The sequence below is a fragment of the Xiphophorus couchianus genome, chromosome 11 (genome assembly GCF_001444195.1).
Source record: "Xiphophorus couchianus chromosome 11, X_couchianus-1.0, whole genome shotgun sequence".
In the NCBI taxonomy this organism is placed as follows: domain Eukaryota; kingdom Metazoa; phylum Chordata; class Actinopteri; order Cyprinodontiformes; family Poeciliidae; genus Xiphophorus; species Xiphophorus couchianus.
The window spans coordinates 20,539,412-20,556,410 of record NC_040238.1 but is presented as its reverse complement, the minus strand read 5'-3'; the positions used below and the strand labels follow the sequence as shown (position 1 = coordinate 20,556,410).

Sequence of the window (16,999 nt, the reverse complement as noted above, 5' to 3'; positions counted from 1 at the left end):
AAACAGCTCTAGATATTATTTTTTAAGATCCAACACACCCACTGTTATTGCCCGTTATAAACCACTTCTTTAGCATATTCCGACTCAACTAAACTCAGTTTTATCACAAGACAAACAAACTTTAAAGATTATATAGTTTATGAGATAGTCATTGCTGTGGTCTTTTTCTCCTGAACGGTCAAACAGCGTACTGGTATGTAGATGAGGCCATGTCCCATTTCTCATTATCATACAGAGAGTTTTTACACTCAGTGTAAAGTCCAAAGGCTTGAGCTTTGCTACTTTATTTATCTGGATTCTGCTTGTCTCTGTGTGTTGTACTGAAGTTTTATTCACACATTGTGCCAGATGTTTAGTAACTTATCAAATTCAGTGTAAAAAAAAAAGAAATGTGGATGTTGAAGCCATTGAAGAATCCTGCTCAAAAAAACCCTATTATGGAGATTCATCCCCAAAGGTCTACCTCTAACATCCATTGTGTCCTACAAAATCAATCTTATCTGCAGCTACAAACCACCATTTAAAAAGCACAATATATCAATTTGTCAAGATTGTTCTTAAGTAATAATAATAATAATAATAATAATAATAATAATAATAATACAGTAGACATTAGAGTAAAGGGTTAAATTCGAACCTTAACAAAGGGCAATAAATGAATTTTCTTGATATTAAAAAAGCACATTTTGTGATTAGAGATTAAAGTTAATTGCACCACATTTGTAGTTTCGTAGTGGAAATACTATGCAATAATTTCATAAAACACAGAAAAACTGACGAAACAAGTAATTTCAGTTAGATGTATGCTTAAAAGCGTTTATCAGTTTATTATTTAGTAGCTTATTAAGAGCCAAATGTGGCTCCTCAGTGTCAAATTGAAGGCCTCACCAGTAACCCAAAGGTTTGACTATTTAAGCTGTTCACTTCCCTCTAGTGGCTCCTGCGCGGAACTTTTGTTTTGTTTTTTCTTTTTGTTTTTTTAAACTTCAATTTAGAATATTTTAACGAAGAACATTCGTTTCAAATGTGTAACATTTGTAGAAACCAGCATCGTTTGCGTATTTCCCCTTTTCTTTCGCCGTGCTAGGCGTAAACTGTTAATCAGAATTAATTCTCCAGCATTTCAGTTATATTTACTTTTAACAGCTCTGACGTTCTGTGTGAGCATGATTTACCTAAAACGTATCGATAAAATCAATCCCATCACTTGGTAAAATAAATAAAAAACTGCCTGGAAGACAAAACTCGGGGCATTTAGCAAATCGATCATCATGTGACTTTTGCGTAAACAGGAAGCAGCTGATTTTTTTTTTTTACTTCACCTTTCTCTCACTTAGTAATGAGTAGCTCTGTGTCCTCTAAAACAAATATAAACCGCTCTCTGAGTTTACCTGGACACCAGTAGCTGCTAAGTCATTTAGGAGTAAGTATAAAATACGACACAAAACTTTAACTAGGACAGCTTCGCTGCTCAGTTTGGTAGGCTAACATTGTTAGCGTAGTTAGCATTAGCTAAAGTGATTCTTCGTAGCAGGACAAATCGGTTCAATTAACGTATTAGGCGAATTGTACTAATTTCTGTTTCGGATAGGATTTGAACTGTACATGTACACGCGTGTTTATGATAATTAGTGGGTTTAACGATGTGGCTTTTGATGGGGGGCTGTAGTAACAGCTGGGTGAAACTGCTCCGCAGGAGAAGTGCTGCAGAAACGGACCGAAGTCATCTGAAGTGGAGCTCAGGAAAAATCTTCACGACCGAATCTCATCAGGGGGATGTCAAGCTCAGCGATGAAGAAAAAGGTGAAGCTGGCCGTGTAGTTTCAGGCTTTCTACTTGGTTTTAGACTCCGTCTGCTGAAATATTGTGGTTTACCTTTTGTTGTTAGGTGTTACTGATGGGGAAGAGTGGGTCTGGAAAGACCAGCATGAGGTCAATCATCTTTGCCAACTACATAGCTCGGGACACACGTCGCCTCGGAGCTACAAGTACTAAACTGAACTTATTTAAAGATAAATCATGCCTGATTGGTGTTTTGATAGTTTTTAATTAAAAAAAACAACCTGCATTTTCTTTTTCTTTTTTTTTGTTAACTCTAGTTGATGTGGAGCACTCCCATGTTCGGTTTCTGGGCAATCTGGTTCTGAACTTGTGGGACTGCGGAGGGTAAGCCCTGCGTCATTATTCTGTGCAACATTAGACTTCATTTTTCCACAATTTCAACAATGATTTTTTATCTTTTTATTCACTAGACAAGACACATTTATGGAGAACTATTTCACGAGTCAGAGGGACAACATTTTCAGAAATGTCGAGGTTCTTATTTATGTGTTTGACGTTGAGAGCCGTGAGCTGGAGAAGGACATGCACTACTACCAGTCGTGTCTGGAGGCCATTTTGCAGAACTCCCCTGATGCCAAAGTGTTCTGTCTGGTGCACAAAATGGACCTGGTCCAGGAAGACCAGAGAGATTTGGTGAGCCTGAACCGCTGCCTTACAGGCCTTTGCTGCGTCAACAGTACTTTCTGTCAGTCAAGTGTAACAAGGTTAAAAACAACCATTTACTTGGAAGAGCAGAAACATTGAAGTGACCTAAACAGACTAATAAAACAGGTGGTTTGTGGTAATAAAGAATGACAAATTAAAAGTGAAAGAAATCGATCAAATCTAGAGAATGAGAAACTCTGGGAACTAAATTGTGTGGATCCAATTAGCGAGGTGAAATGACCAAATATCATTTGTTAAAACAAAAAAAAAAAAAAACACATTTAAGACTGTACATAATGAACATAAATGATGATAAGATCTGGAATAATAATAAAGAAAAAAGAATTTTAAAACATATCAGTACTTTCCATGAATATTAACAATCTTAACGGCAATAAAATAATAAAACACGAGGTGCTACAATTGAAATATCATCATAATTTATAAGCGACAATAACTGTAAGCTGCCACTCCAAACCAGGCTGAATAGATGTGACAATATTTTACGTTTTATTTATCAGTCTTCGTGAAAACTGATAAATATTATGTATATTGAGATGACCTTAAAACCAATTCAGTTCAGTTTATTTGTAGAACGCCAATTCGCAATAAATGTCTTCTCGAGGCATGTTACAAAAAATAATTCCAATTCAGTAACATGTTGCCATTGAGCCTCGTTGTCAAACAGCTCATTAAGCTCAGTTAATTATTCTAAATTGTTAAAAGTTTCTGTTCAAGTAAAGATATAAACTCCCCTTTACCAGGAAGCAACCTCTAGAACCGTTCTCAGTACAAGCAGCCATCTGAGGGTTTGAGAAGACAGAGCAGACACACAAAACGAAACGGATGAACAGCACTCTGGGAAAATTATTATTATTTTAATTATTAATGTGGTTTGTGAAACTAAAGATTGAATCAAATATGACATTGATGTCTTTGAAGTGTTAAAGAGAAGTATTCCCGCACCACTCCCATATGTCACCACAGGGATGGTGTGTTGTCATTTGCAGTCTTTTATGTTTCTGCTCTGTTCCTTGGTTTTTGTGATGCAACTTCCTTTTTGCTTTTACAGATCTTTAAGGAGCGTGAAGAAGACCTGAAGCGGCTGTCTAGACCTTTGGCTTGCACGTGCTTCAGGACATCAATCTGGGATGAAACATTGTACAAGGTGAGTTAACTTGATTGAATGCTTCCCCCCCCCTCCCATTATATTCACTGATAAAGTCGCTCGTTAAAATGTCTCTGCAGGCCTGGTCCAGCATAGTTTATCAACTCATCCCAAACGTCCAGCAGCTAGAGACGAACCTGAGAAATTTTGCACAGATCATAGAAGCAGATGAAGTTCTTCTGTTTGAGAGAGCCACTTTCCTGGTGAGAGCGACCTTTGACTTCTGTCTCACTGCAAAAACACAAAATCTTACCAAGCATTTTTAGTCTTGTTTGCAGTGCAAATATCTTATTACACTTGAAATAAGTGAAGACAAACTTACAAGTATCTTTTCACCAAGATACAGGAGCTTGTATTAAGTAAATAATTACTTAATGTTGGTTAAAAGGCAGCTGTTCCATTGGCAGATAAATTTACTTATAACAAGACAATCTTCCCATATTATAAGTGAAATAATCTGACTATGGAACAAGTACTTTTTCACCAGTCAAGGAGTTATTTACTTTAAACAAGCTCCTGGATCTTGCCGATAAGTTACTTTTAAATTAGTTTAGTCTTAATTCACGTTTACTGAGATATTTGCACTGGAAACGGGACTAAAAATCCTTGGTAAGATTGTGTGTTTTTTTCAGTAGCCTAGATTTGGATCAGGGAATTTAAAGCATGTCGATGTCCGCGTGCTGTTTGCCCATGTAGGTAATCTCCCACTATCAGTGCAAAGAGCAGCGTGACGCTCACAGGTTTGAGAAGATCAGTAACATCATCAAACAGTTCAAGCTCAGCTGTAGGTAAGTTCACGTCGCACGTGCTGAACGTCATCTGTCGATTTTTCTCGCATTTAATCGTTTCGTCCATCTTGTTATTTCAGTAAACTCGCAGCTTCTTTCCAAAGCATGGAAGTTAGAAACTCCAACTTTGCGGCCTTTATCGACGTCTTCACCTCCAACACTTACGTCATGGTGATCATGTCAGACCCCTCTATTCGTAAGTACATCAATGTTGGTGGTTACGGTATAAGATGTGAAAACGTTTTTGCAATATTCATACCACTTAAAGTCTCTTCAAAATATAGTATTATCTTTTTTTTTTCCCTGCTTGTTTTTCAGCGTCTGCAGCGACGCTCATCAACATCCGAAACGCGAGGAAACACTTTGAGAAGTTGGAGCGTGTGGACGGACCCAAGCACAGCCTGCACATGCGGATGCGTTAGCCCACACTTAATTCCCAGCGGATACTTTCAACCAATCAATACAGAGAGCGCAGATAGCATGTTGCAGCCTCGAAAGCTCTTATAGATATAAACAGCCCGACATCATTTCTGCTCTATCTTTACATTCAATCAGCAGTCATTCTGGGAGAATCGTAGTTTTTTGGGGGGGTTTTTTTGTCTAATTTCTAGAGGGATCAGAAGTATCTTGAACAGTGGTGACGCTCTGATTAAATATTTATGCTTAGTTGACACATGAAGCAGTTAAAAACGTGTGTTTACCATGAAGGCCTTTCTTTTCTCACTTTGTTGTATGAATTGGATTTATATAGTCAGTGCAGTGTGTCCCAGTGACACTTTGATTTTCCAACTGCGATTTTTAAATGGTCACAAAAAATATAGTTATATTTAGAAACCTAATTTTGTGTGTGTGTTTTTTTTTGTATTTATTCAGATTTAAAAAAACAAAACAAATGGTATCCATTCAGAGTCCACTAAGCACCCTGGACCAGTTGTCTGGTACATGTGATACGCTGCACCTGCCAAGTGGGTCGACAGAAGTGTTGGGGCAGATGGAGCAGCCATTTAAAGGCACAGAACACTAATAACGTACATTTACTCAAAAGTTTTGCTGTGGATTTCCTGGAAAACGCTAGATAAGCTGTTTCTTTGTTTTGAAAGTATTTCTTGGTTGCATAAAAAAAATATATAAAGGTAAAATTTGGCCAAACATCTATCCACACTGCCTTAGCTTTATATGTATGTTTTAATTAGCCTGTGGTGAGACATTGCTTGATGATATAGATTTAGCTGAGCAGCTGTTCTCCTCTCAAAAGGAAACTGATACCCATGCTGGAGAGGACTGCAAGGGGATAGCTAAGTATTTTTAGGACACAGTTTTGTGTGTGTGCATTAAATAATGAAGAAATCACAGTTAACTAGAACAGTCTGGATGATCAATGAGGCCTTCATGATAAACTTAGTAAGAGTTGCTGCAATCTAATCAGAAGATCTATGTTTATTTTAAAAAAGATCTTCCTGGAGGCTTAAATGACTCTGAAAGGAATATAGTTGTTTGCTTCTTCCCTTTTACTTATGGTACATCAGTTTGGTCTGTGTGCATGGAGACGCTGAACACACTGTTCTTAAACTGGTACTGGTACCGCTGCTGGAACTTTACTTCCTTTTAATGGTAAAATAATGGTGTGCAGATGAAGCTTTACAAGACTTTAATAGCTTTTTTTCTGTGGATTGCCCCAAAGTGTCAAAGCATTTTAAACTCAATCGCCACCTAGTGGTTTCTGGAAGTATTGCAGCATTCACACCAAACGCTTTGAAGCGTCCCGTTTTAAAGATGAGTACGACATGATGTGCTCTCACAGCCAAAAAGTTGGGTCGTTCGGCCACATTCATCTTTAATTCAGAAACTAAAGATGAATTCAGCCCATTCAGTTTTACGTAGGAGGTGAGGAAAACACAAGGGTGGCAGTGAACCAGGAAAACAGGATTTAGATCTTGAATGGGAATAAAATCAGCGGTATGAAATTCCTTAATGGTACTTTTCAGTAGCACTATAAGCTAATTTCACACCAGGAACACAATCACAAAATGTGTGTGAGATGGTTTGATTAGCTACAAAGCATTAGAAGTACAAACTTGCCCCTTTTTTTCTCGATTGGAAAGCCACCAGACTGACTTCCTGGGGACAGATATATATATATATATATTTTATTCCAAATGTGATTTGAAAATATTAACTTCTAAAAACTCAACACATAATTAAATCCCATCTTTAAACCTGTCATGCTAGGTAAAACATTTTCTCTTTACCTTATAAAGAAAAGAAAAAAAGACCTTCCCAAACATATTCAGTTTTTAATTATTCTTGGTTCAGTGCGACTGGTAAGTTTGACTCAGGTTTGCTATTTTACACTTTCATAGTTTTACAGTTCGAAATCATTCATTCTCCTGCCAGATGAAAATTTAAAGTAACATTTTTTTTCTCTAACATTTTTCTTCTGACTGGAAGTAATATTAAAGTTTTGCACTTAAACACCTCTTGGTTGAGTCAAAAATAATTTTAACATTTAATCTGCCGGAGTTTGGTCCTAACAATATTAAATGTCGCATTTTTTTTAAAAGAAAGATACTGATTAAAAATTTTATTGTGTAATTTTAGAATTACTGCAGCAACCTTAACACAAATTGATGAAAGGACACTTGCAGTTCTCCTCACCAGTTACGGTCCTCGCCTGTTGGGCGCCCTGGGCAAACCACCTCAATTAAAGAGAAATTTGAGTATTTTAATGTAGAAATAGATTATATGAAATGGTAGTAAATTGGGACCAATTGTTTATTAAAATATGCGCGAAAGACAGTCTGTGCTACAAAACCAAAAACACAGCCTTACAAAATAAATGTAATTAAAACAAGCCAGAAAAATCCAGAACAAATCTGGTAATTCACAAGAACATGCAGGCTACAGGCTGCTGGAATGACGTTAACAGCTTTACTCAACAGAAAGAACGGATTGTTTATTTTTAATTTCATCCTGACCCCTCCTAGGTTGCTGTGGAGCTGAATAAAAACATTATTTACTTCCCTCTGAAACGTCACGTTGAACCCTTCAAAGAAGTGCAGCATCTTGACAACCTTAATGCGAAAAAAAAGAACCTTTTAAAGTTTATTCATAAAAACAACAAATGTTGAACAGTGGTGGAGATACACACAAGGAAAGCAAACCATGAACAAAAAAATCCTTTGCACATTGCTCTACATTGTTATCATCATCATAGTTCTTCATCTTAAATGTCTATTGATTGGTTGCCCATGATGCAAATATTTAAGAATTTAGAAACCTTTTTTTTGTTTACCATTCTGTAGCTGAGTGAAGATTGGTTCAAGATGCTTGATATAATCAGTGCCTTTCTGGCAGGATATGAATTCGACAGCTCCTGCCTCTTTATTGTTACCAGCTCTCTTCAGCTCTGCTGCTGTGAGGCATTGTTCCAGCTCCTCTTATCAACACTGTTCATGTGTGTCCAGGAATGCAAAGGCTGAAAAACTGGAAAATCCCCGGCCTTTAACTTCAAAGTGTAACTTTCCTCAAATAAATGGGTGGACGTCAGTACAGGACCTCGCTAATTTTTGTTGGGCTAGAAGGTAGAACACAAAGCTTTTGCAAATAATCAATATTGAGTGTCTGAAGATGAATCTGTTTCTCTCTTTTTTTTAAAAAAAAAAAAGAGAGATTAATTTCTTTTCTTTTTTTAAAGGAAGTCTGTTTTTTTCAGCAAAAAGTTTTCATGGCACAAACTTTGTAAATGTAACATTTAGGGAACAGTCAAAAACATTGATACAGATTTACAAAACATCACAAAGGTATTAATAAACCTTTTTTATATGTTACAGTCCTAAACGTCAATGTATTTAAAAAGAAATTTATAAAAGTACACTTTTCAGCTCTTCATTGTAAAGAATTTCCTTCTGCTCCACAATCAGCCCTCCCTTTGTGTTGGTCTGTGGCATAAATTTCCTTTAAAAGGGCATTTTGTGATTGTAATTGTAAATGTGAAAAAGCTGAATGCTACATAGCACCTTAGAAAGGGGGGCACTGGAAACAAATTGTTTGTGTGTGACAACTAATCACCATGCACGATCTCCTTAGACCTTTGGTTCCCTGGAGAAGCAGCAGGAGCTCATTTGAAGAGTACCAAAGCATAATAGATGACATGTAGAGGGAACTGAATGTCTCTGTTGATGCAAACAAACATGGTATTCACAGGTGATCCAAAGGAAGATATAAAGAAATCCCAGAGTATCTTGTACTTGTTTATATACTCTGAAACATTTATTTAGCTTGAACAGGTTAGAAACTTGAAGTCAACCTTTGAATTCAGCTCTTGGCCGTTCATTTATGCAATAACTCAAAGTTAGCTGGGTTCTGGTGTTGTTTATTTTGTTTTCATGTTGATTGAAATGCAGATATTTCTTTAACTTATAAACTGCAAGAAAACAGAAAAAGGGCAATGGTGTGTGAAGATGTTCCGGCTGCCTCCAGCAGAGCAGAAACATGCATTTTAGCTTAATTGGCCACTTTAGATTATCCTGCTGGGTGTACATGCATTGCTATTTCCCCGATGTGTCTCTATGCTGCCCTGTGATGGACTGGTGACCTATCCAGGACGTACTCCGTCTTCAAGCCATTGACCCCTGGAGACAGGCTCCATCCTCCATGATTCCTCCAGTGAGTGGATGAATGAATGGCTGAAGTCTGATGTTGAAAGTGTCAGTGTTGTACTGTTTGGCTGTTTCTGTCCTGACTCTGAACATCGTTTTTATGTGGTGACCCATTTGTACTGCCAAAACCACCGGGGTCACTTCCACTTGCCATTTGTGTGCTGGCATCCATGTCATTGTTTGCCTCTGCGCCGCAGTCAGTTTGGTTCAGGTGCCGCTCCAGCAGAGTGATTCGCTGCTTTAGCCGCTGCTGAGTGTCTGTGTACTCAGTCAGCAGACGGGCAAAACGAGTCTGTAGGGTGTCCAGAGAGGACTCCAGTCTCTCCACCTTCTCCTCGGTGTCCTCCTTCTGTAGCCCACCCTTCTCCGCATTCTCGTCAAGAAGCCCTTCCTTCTTAAGAATCTCCCTACCCCTGTCCTCTAGCACCGTTTTAGCGTCTGGATACTCGGTCACTGCCTCCATTAGGTCGTCTTTGGAGAGGCAGAAGAGGTCAGAGTATCCCAAGCTTCGGATGTTGGCTGTGCGGCGATTCCCCATTTTACTACCCCTTATGTTCAAAATGCTGATCTCCCCAAAGCAGCTTCCAGCAGTGAGAAGAGCATACTGCGTGACCCCATCGTCAGCTACTACTGCCAGCTTCCCCTCTTTAATGATATACATCTCCTTACCAATGTCTCCTTTCCTGCAGATGTAGTCTCCTGGACTAAAAACCTGCGGACGTAGTTTGAGCACAAGCTCCACCAGCAGTCCGGCCTCACAGTCTTGAAAAATGCGTACTTTCTTTAGCGTCTCAAGGTGTACGTTGATGGCAATCTCGGCGCGCAGTTTGTTGGGTAGGTTCTTCAGCACCTCCTGCTCATCTACGGCTTTTTGGTTGGTCCACAGGTAGTCGAACCACTTGATGACGCGCGTCTCCAGTTCTCTGCTGACCTTGCGGAAGTGCATGTAGTGTTTGATGGCGTCTATTCGAGCCTGAAACTCGGCCCGGGTGGCGTTCATGTTAGCTATCATGGAGCCTACATTTCCCACAATTGTTGCAAAGATCAGCACTCCAACAAGGAAGTCGAAGACCACAAACAAGTACTCCTCATCTTGCACAGGTGGAGGCATTTCTCCAATGGTGGTAAGAGTGAGGGTCGACCAGTACAAACAGTAGACATAGCTTCTTGTTAAGGACGAGTACTCCGGTTGAGAGATGTTTGGAAAGACCCATGTGTCTGAACCAAACCCCAAAGACTTGGATATAGCGTAGTAGATGCAGGCATTCCAGTGAATGATGACCAGGATGTAGAGCACCAAGTTGCAGATCCGGAAGATGTTGGGGTAGTTGGTGCGTGTTTCTGTCCGGTCAAAGAATTCAAACATGCGAGGGAAGCGCAGCAGGCGATTGAATCGGAGCTGAGGAGTGTGGATGCCAGTGTAAATGTACACTAGATCAGTGGGCAGGATGGACACCACGTCCAGCTTGAACTGTAACGTTCGGATGTAGCTGTCTCTTAGCTTGGCGTGGTCCTTCACCAGGAGGCCTTGTTCCAGAAAACCTTAAACACCATAGACAGAGAGGAAATTTAGTTAGACAGCTTTAACAAATATGTAAAAAAAAAAAAAAAAAAAAAAAAAAGAGAAGTTACCTACCAAAGCTTTAGGCTGTAAGAAGGTGTGTTTTTTAATGGATTACCTGTCCGTAGACGCACAAAACTGTCCAGTATGTACACAGCATCGGAGATGTAATCCAGCACCAGCCAGCAGATGTAAATGCTCACCTGCAGTTTGTCAAAGCATGCCCTGGGAACATAAAAAGGTTCAAATGATTTAGTTCTCTAATCAAAGGGGTGGCTTGTACAGATCACTGCATTTATTATCCATCTGCAGAGCTGGAGGTGACCGACTGTGGGAATTATAATACCTTGCAATCACAAGGAACCAATTGTAGAGGACAGCAATAGCAATGACAAACAGCCAACGGTAGTAGGCGTCATCAGATGGTGAGACAACGAACAATTCCCACCTCTTCCTGGAAGTATGAGGAGCAGACAAATGATACATTAGTTACTATAAATCCCCATGGAAATTTCTCTCAGTAAAGTTATTTTGTTTTATAATGTAGCATTGACTAACAGAACACCATTTTACGAAGCAGTAAAATTGAGTTAAAATCTTAAAACAACACAATAGATAGAATAGAGTGTCTTCTGACCTAATTAGAAATTTCAACACTAACACAGTCAGGAATACCTTAAGATCCCTTTGGCATTGTTTCCATTGGCATCTGGTTGGGTGATGCTGTTGCGACTGGGGGCTATTCTCAGCTCAGGGCCGCGAAAGCGTTCCAGGAAGGAGTCTGGCCGCTCCTCCTCCTCCACCAGGCTCCTGTGTGCCCATTCCCTCAGCCTCACCACCAGTTTCACCAGTCTAAGACATGTGCAAAGCATAAATTCCCTGTTGAGTTTCACATTTGCTTATATCAAATGTAAATAACACAGAAATCGTCATTCGTGTGAAACCTTATCCCAGAGAACCACACTAGATCACGCTAGAAATTAAATGGATTTGCAGAGTGAAGCAACAAATAATCTCTGATAGAGAAACGTTTGATAAATTGTGGCAGTATTACAACAATTTGACTCATCTGTCAGGCATGTTGATGTAAGTGCCAAACAATGCTGCTGATGTTCATATCTAACAATTCAGAAACTCTGGTAAAAATGCTAAAATGTAATTGCTGCGACGCTACAGTTTCACCTTGAAATGGCCCCATTCCTCTGAAAGGAATTCGCCGAACTGCGTCCGTCAGGGTCAAGAGCGGCGACTCGTTGTAGCTCTGATGACGTGTCATCGCAGACCGATGGCACCCTGGGACAAAAACAACAAAATAGAAAAGAAAAACTCTCGTTATTATTCGTTTCATGCACTGCTTTTATAAAACTGACTTTTTCTTACCTGCTGAGTTTACTTTCAGCCCTCTCGAGCTCTTCCTCCAAAGTTGTCTTCACTGACAGGTTGTGGGGCGACCGGTCTCTCTCTGGCACCTGGCCCGTCATCCTCAGGTTCTGTCATGGAGGACAAACAGCAGTGTTGAAGTCTCACTTGTTGCCATTCAGCCCATGCTGTCATTAGGAGTGTTCCCCGTTTCTCTGCAGAGCTGTTGCGGCAGAGGAAAGTGTTTATGGTGCAGAATGTCAGTTTATAGTCAGGGGATGTTGGCCAACTGAGACCGTCTGCAGTCCCCAACCAGCATCCGTCAGGTGATGGCTCGGTTGCCGTGGTGAGGGAAGCATATACAAAACAGGAACTGAGCAATTTACAACTCGACTCTCTGTTGGTCTGATGGGGAAAATGTGCTGCCTAAGATTTTTTTTTTTATTGCTGTTTTGCATTCTATTCTTATTTTACGCTTCCTGGAACAAAAGACTTGTGGAAAAACCATTAGCTCCTTTAATCAGGACAGAAGAGCTTTCTGGTTTTTTCTGTAGAACATTTTATTACCTTCGGTAGAACTGCATGAAAAAAGCAGAAGACCTTCATTGTGCTATATTTTAATTGATTTTTTTTATTAATACAACAAAAACTACAGATAGCACAAATATTTACTTATGTAATTATTACCTCTTTTACTTGATATTAATAAAAAATCCATTTTAAATATATATTTAACTATTTCATATTTTCTCCAAAGATGTCAATTTTAATGATCTATTCGATTAAATTCATAATTTTTTTGTTTATTTAGTATTTAAATGTATTATGCTATTACAATTTATTCAATTTCAAACAACTTTTAATAGAATATATCTCGTGGACTTCTGATATTTATTTCATGGATCATATTTAAATGTTACTTAAAGCAGATTTTTCTTTTGACTTGGGCATTTTCACTGTTGCAACTTGTTGCCAACAACATTTGTCTCAGAAAACAAACGTATTGCACCAGTAGTCCGTCTGCTGGTTTCAATGAACTGACACGTTTGATCTATGAGGAAAAAATATCCAAGAATAAAAGTCGTGAACCGAACCTTTCGGAGAGTTTAGGTGAAATTTCCCCAAGCCTCTCCACCAGCCTCTGTGGAAGCACTTTATTCCCCGTACCAGTTACATGCGTGGCCCGTAACGCATCTCCACCCTGCGGCACAGACAGACGGGGATCTGTTTAGACAACTGTTACCGCTGTGTGACTAATTGGTAGATCATTAACGAAAACACGGCTTCGCTCAGACTGAACCGCTCCAGCTGAGCGAGCCAATCAGCAGCTCTCCCTCCGGACCCTCATCACTCAGGAAACCAGCATGCTGAGTGCGCGCGCAAACTCCGGCTCATTTGTATCATTACATCACAGGGGCAGCCGGGTCGAACCGCCGGAAGTTACCACTCAACCAAGCTCAGCTTTTAAAAGAACTAATTGCTGCTCGTGAATAGAAACTTCTGGAAGTGGCTCGAATATTTCCTTTTCGTGAAGCTGGAGATAAATCCGGATTAATTTAGACATTTTGTCTTCGGTAGAACTTCACCATCTTCATACACTGCAAAGCAGTTACACACACACACACACACACACACACACCCTCTTACCTTACCTTAGGTTTCCTTTAGTTACCTGAAGACCCCGTCACCCAGAGCAAAGCGCCTCCGACAGATACATCCTCAAAGCTGCGAGCGAATGAAAACACTTCTAAAACACAGCCGGAAGTGTTATTTTTGAAATACAGTAGTTCTCTGTGAGGCTTTGAAAGGTGTACCAGTCAGAGGTGTGAGCACGTGGCTGCGCTCGTCCTCCAATGAGAGCGCACAGGTAGGTTAGGAGGTAAAGGCGGGGTGGGGCTTCCAGAGCCCACACGTCAGCTCTGGATGCGAGAAATCTTTGGGGAAATATACATTTTCAATAAATCTGGATCTGTTCTTGTCATGTTAGTAGAAAAACAAATACACACACAAAAATCCAAGTAATGCCAATGTATTATTATTATTATTATTGCAAAAATATCTATTCCTTTTTACTTTTTTCCTTATAGAATTGTTTGCTCAAGGTGTTTAAGTGCATGGATAGACTAAAACCACAATTCTCTAACGCAGTGCTTCTCAATTCCAGTCCTCAGGCCCCCCTGCTCTGCATGTTTTAGATGTGCCTCTATTCCAGAACAGCTGATTCAAATGATTGCATGATCATCAGTTGCTGCAGAACCTGTTGATCACCCATAGATTCAATCCAGGTGTGTAGCAGAAGGGAAACACCTAAAACATGCAGGGCAGGGAGGCCTGAGGACCGGAATTGAGAAACGCTGCTCTAACGGAACAAACCATCTGAATTGTAAAACATGGTGGTGGCAGCATCATGCTGTGGGGATGCTTTTCTTCAGCCGCAGCAGAGAAGCTGGTCAGAGTAGATAAAGGAGGATGGATGGAGCTGACCGGCCTTACAATGGAATGGTTCAGATCAGAGTAAAGTGATGAGTTGAAATGGCCTAGTTCAAGTTCAGAGTTAAATGAAGCTAAGAATCCATAGAAAGACTTGAAAAATGTTATCCATTAACATTCTCTATGCGTTCTGCCTTTACTGGATCTATTTTACCAAGAACAATGGGAAAAGTGCCTGGATGTGAAAAGCTAATTAAATATCTAATAAATCCTAATAAAAAAATTAAACATACTAAGTTTTTACAGAGTACTGTAGTATTTCTCTGAGTCCTGCATGTAAGGCCAACTTTGAGGCAGGTTTACTGATTTAAAGTGGGAATTCTGAATTACATCAGGGATTTTTTTTTATAAACTATGAATACAAATTTATGAACAGGATCATGAATAATAGAGTGGTATAGATTTATGACTGATTTTATACACACCGGTCCCATAAGACAAAGGGAAATAAAACCAAAAGAGATTTTTTGTGTTAAGCATGATTCTGAAGTCAATCCAGAAAAAAGCTTATTTTGGTAAATCTTCAATTAATTAAAAATAAAGTAGTTCTGAACCAATCATCTAGCTGTTGAGTGTTTTTTTTTTTTATAAATTAAAAAAACCCATTTCTGCTCTTATGGGAAAGAGCAGAAACTGTACTGTATTTACTGTACTGTAAATTATGTTTAAAAAAAATAAACATTTACTACACATACTATTATGAACATTTGATAAAATACATGATAGTTCTATCTTTATGCTATAATCATGTACAATATATTATTACTATTATTAGTCTTTTTTTATATATACTTAAAAAACTTTGCATGAACCCACATATCTGACGGTGCTGTTGCACCTGAATATCGCCTCCGTGGGAAACATTTACTGAAAACCTTTCCTAAGCAACAATGTACAAAGTTCTTCCTCAGCAGACAAATTGAAACTTTAGGTCCAAATGTTGTCATCTGAAAAGAACTGAGACGATAAAGCACGGACGATGAAGGCCACATGAGACAGCCTCCTCATCAAGCAGCACAAAGGCTCATGCTGGAGCCGTAGTCAGAAAGACTTCGCAAGGAGCGAATCCCAGAGGAATTCATCCGAGATCCGAGTCAGTGAACAGCGACCTGCCTCGTCTACTCCCCGCTGCACTGGGAAAAGACAACAGATCAAACACACAATTACTCTTGCTTTGTCAGACAGATGACAGGTTTTACGAGGAAAAATAGGGAAGGACAGCAACAGAAACTGAGATAAGAGGAAGGAGAAGTAGTAAAAGGAAAATGAGGTAAACCGTTGAATCATAAAGGTTGCGCTGAAACGTTTCTGTTCATTCCATGACAGCAGAACGTCTGAAGAGCCACCGAAGCTTTTCGTATCAGTCCATCGTTACTGACGATGATAATTCAGTTTTCCAAAAGAAAAGTCCAGCACAGAGAAAACACCACACATCACCAAAAATAACGCCTTACCTGCGGTGAAGCATGGCAGTGGCAGCATCATGCCCTGCAGATAAGCATGAACAGTTCTAATAATCAAATAAGATCCAAAACACTCAGGTGTCCTTTCAGAAAGCTCCAGATGAAGATGGATTTTAATCGCCAGGATCACTGAGTACAAGCAAAATTAACAAAAGAATGACTTTATGAACAGAAATACAAACTTTATGAAGTAAATCTGAAATTAAATCGGTTCAGTCATGCATGGAGTGTTTTGGACAAGAGATGTTCTCATAATCTGATGGATTTGGATAAGTAATGCCGAGAGCTCCGAAATGAATAAAAGGAAATGTGGTGGAAAAAATATATATTACTCGACTGTGTCCACATTTACACAATTTCATATTTTTCCAACAGATTTGTTTTTCGGCTCAGCACAAGACGTGTCACATTTAAGTAGAGGTAAGTTGGAAATAAAAGTCATTGTAAGAAAATACATTTAAATCCACTGGGGTAGAAATAATTGGAGGCTAAAAGATTTCAAAAGGATTTCCTCTGTGAAATGCATTGAAAATGCCTAAATAAAATAAATAAGAAAAGTCCCTGACTATTTATTTGCATTGCTTTTCTGACATAATCTGAGCTTTGCAAATCTTACCAGTTCAGAAAAGCAAAATGATATACATTTGTTCAGCAGAGAATCTGAGTATGATACAAAGTTTTACTTTAAAGTTCTACCACAACCTTATACAAAATTTCTTTAAAAACAAACAGCAACCACCACACAGATCAGCTGTTTTCAAAGTCATGTTTATTGTTACATGTAAAGCACTTAGTTGGGAGAATAGACATGAACAAAAGGCCAAATTCAATTTGGCCATCGTCATAGCACATCATCAAGCTACTTGGAATGAAGTAACTGTATTTGGTAATGTTTAACATGAGCAGAAAACAAAGAGAAATCCACAGAGCACAAATACAAATCATCTTTGATAGTTGAAGGCACAGTATGAAGTCAGGAGAGTCAAGTCAGCCTGCTCACCATCGAATGGACACACAGCAATACA

General features: G+C 39.1%; 2 protein-coding genes across 3 annotated transcripts; one reads left to right on the top strand and one right to left on the bottom strand.

Annotated features, from left to right (window-relative positions):
* Positions 1–1,261: 1,261 nt before the first annotated feature.
* rraga (Ras-related GTP binding A) lies at positions 1,262–5,282 on the top strand. Its single transcript, XM_028032278.1, has 10 exons — positions 1,262–1,423; positions 1,697–1,803; positions 1,889–1,988; positions 2,100–2,166; positions 2,253–2,475; positions 3,560–3,655; positions 3,736–3,858; positions 4,352–4,443; positions 4,524–4,639; positions 4,762–5,282. Exons 2-10 carry the CDS (start codon positions 1,777–1,779, stop codon positions 4,863–4,865), a joined length of 948 nt encoding a protein of 315 aa, XP_027888079.1. The 5' UTR covers positions 1,262–1,423; positions 1,697–1,776; the 3' UTR covers positions 4,866–5,282.
* Positions 5,283–7,531: 2,249 nt separating this feature from the next.
* On the bottom strand, positions 7,532–13,828 carry cnga2b (cyclic nucleotide gated channel subunit alpha 2b). Of its 2 annotated transcripts, none has more exons than XM_028030497.1 (7): positions 13,674–13,828; positions 12,043–12,152; positions 11,845–11,955; positions 11,338–11,514; positions 11,009–11,116; positions 10,781–10,887; positions 7,532–10,643 (listed from the first exon to the last, which is right to left on the bottom strand). In XM_028030497.1, the coding sequence occupies exons 2-7, from the start codon at positions 12,141–12,143 to the stop codon at positions 9,151–9,153; spliced, it is 2,097 nt and encodes a 698-aa protein (XP_027886298.1). In that variant the 5' UTR covers positions 12,144–12,152; positions 13,674–13,828; the 3' UTR covers positions 7,532–9,150. The 2 variants fall into 2 exon arrangements, with proteins under 2 accessions (XP_027886298.1, XP_027886300.1); XM_028030499.1 differs by lacking the exon at positions 13,674–13,828 and adding an exon at positions 13,116–13,580.
* Between the last annotated feature and the right edge of the window lie 3,171 nt (positions 13,829–16,999).

Bases quoted from the DNA above. Each gene is read 5' to 3' on its own strand.
- rraga (XM_028032278.1), top strand. From the start codon at position 1,777: ATGTCAAGCTCAGCGATGAAGAAAAAG. The intron at 3,656-3,735 runs GTGAGTTAACTT...ATGTCTCTGCAG, and splicing joins GGGATGAAACATTGTACAAG to GCCTGGTCCAGCATAGTTTA. The intron at 4,444-4,523 runs GTAAGTTCACGT...TTGTTATTTCAG, and splicing joins CAGTTCAAGCTCAGCTGTAG to TAAACTCGCAGCTTCTTTCC.
- cnga2b (XM_028030497.1), bottom strand. From the start codon at position 12,143: ATGACGGGCCAGGTGCCAGAGAGAGACCGGTCGCCCCACAACCTGTCA. The intron at 11,117-11,337 runs GTATTCCTGACT...TCATACTTCCAG, and splicing joins AATGCCAAAGGGATCTTAAG to GAAGAGGTGGGAATTGTTCG. The intron at 10,644-10,780 runs GTAATCCATTAA...ATGGTGTTTAAG, and splicing joins TTTTGTGCGTCTACGGACAG to GTTTTCTGGAACAAGGCCTC.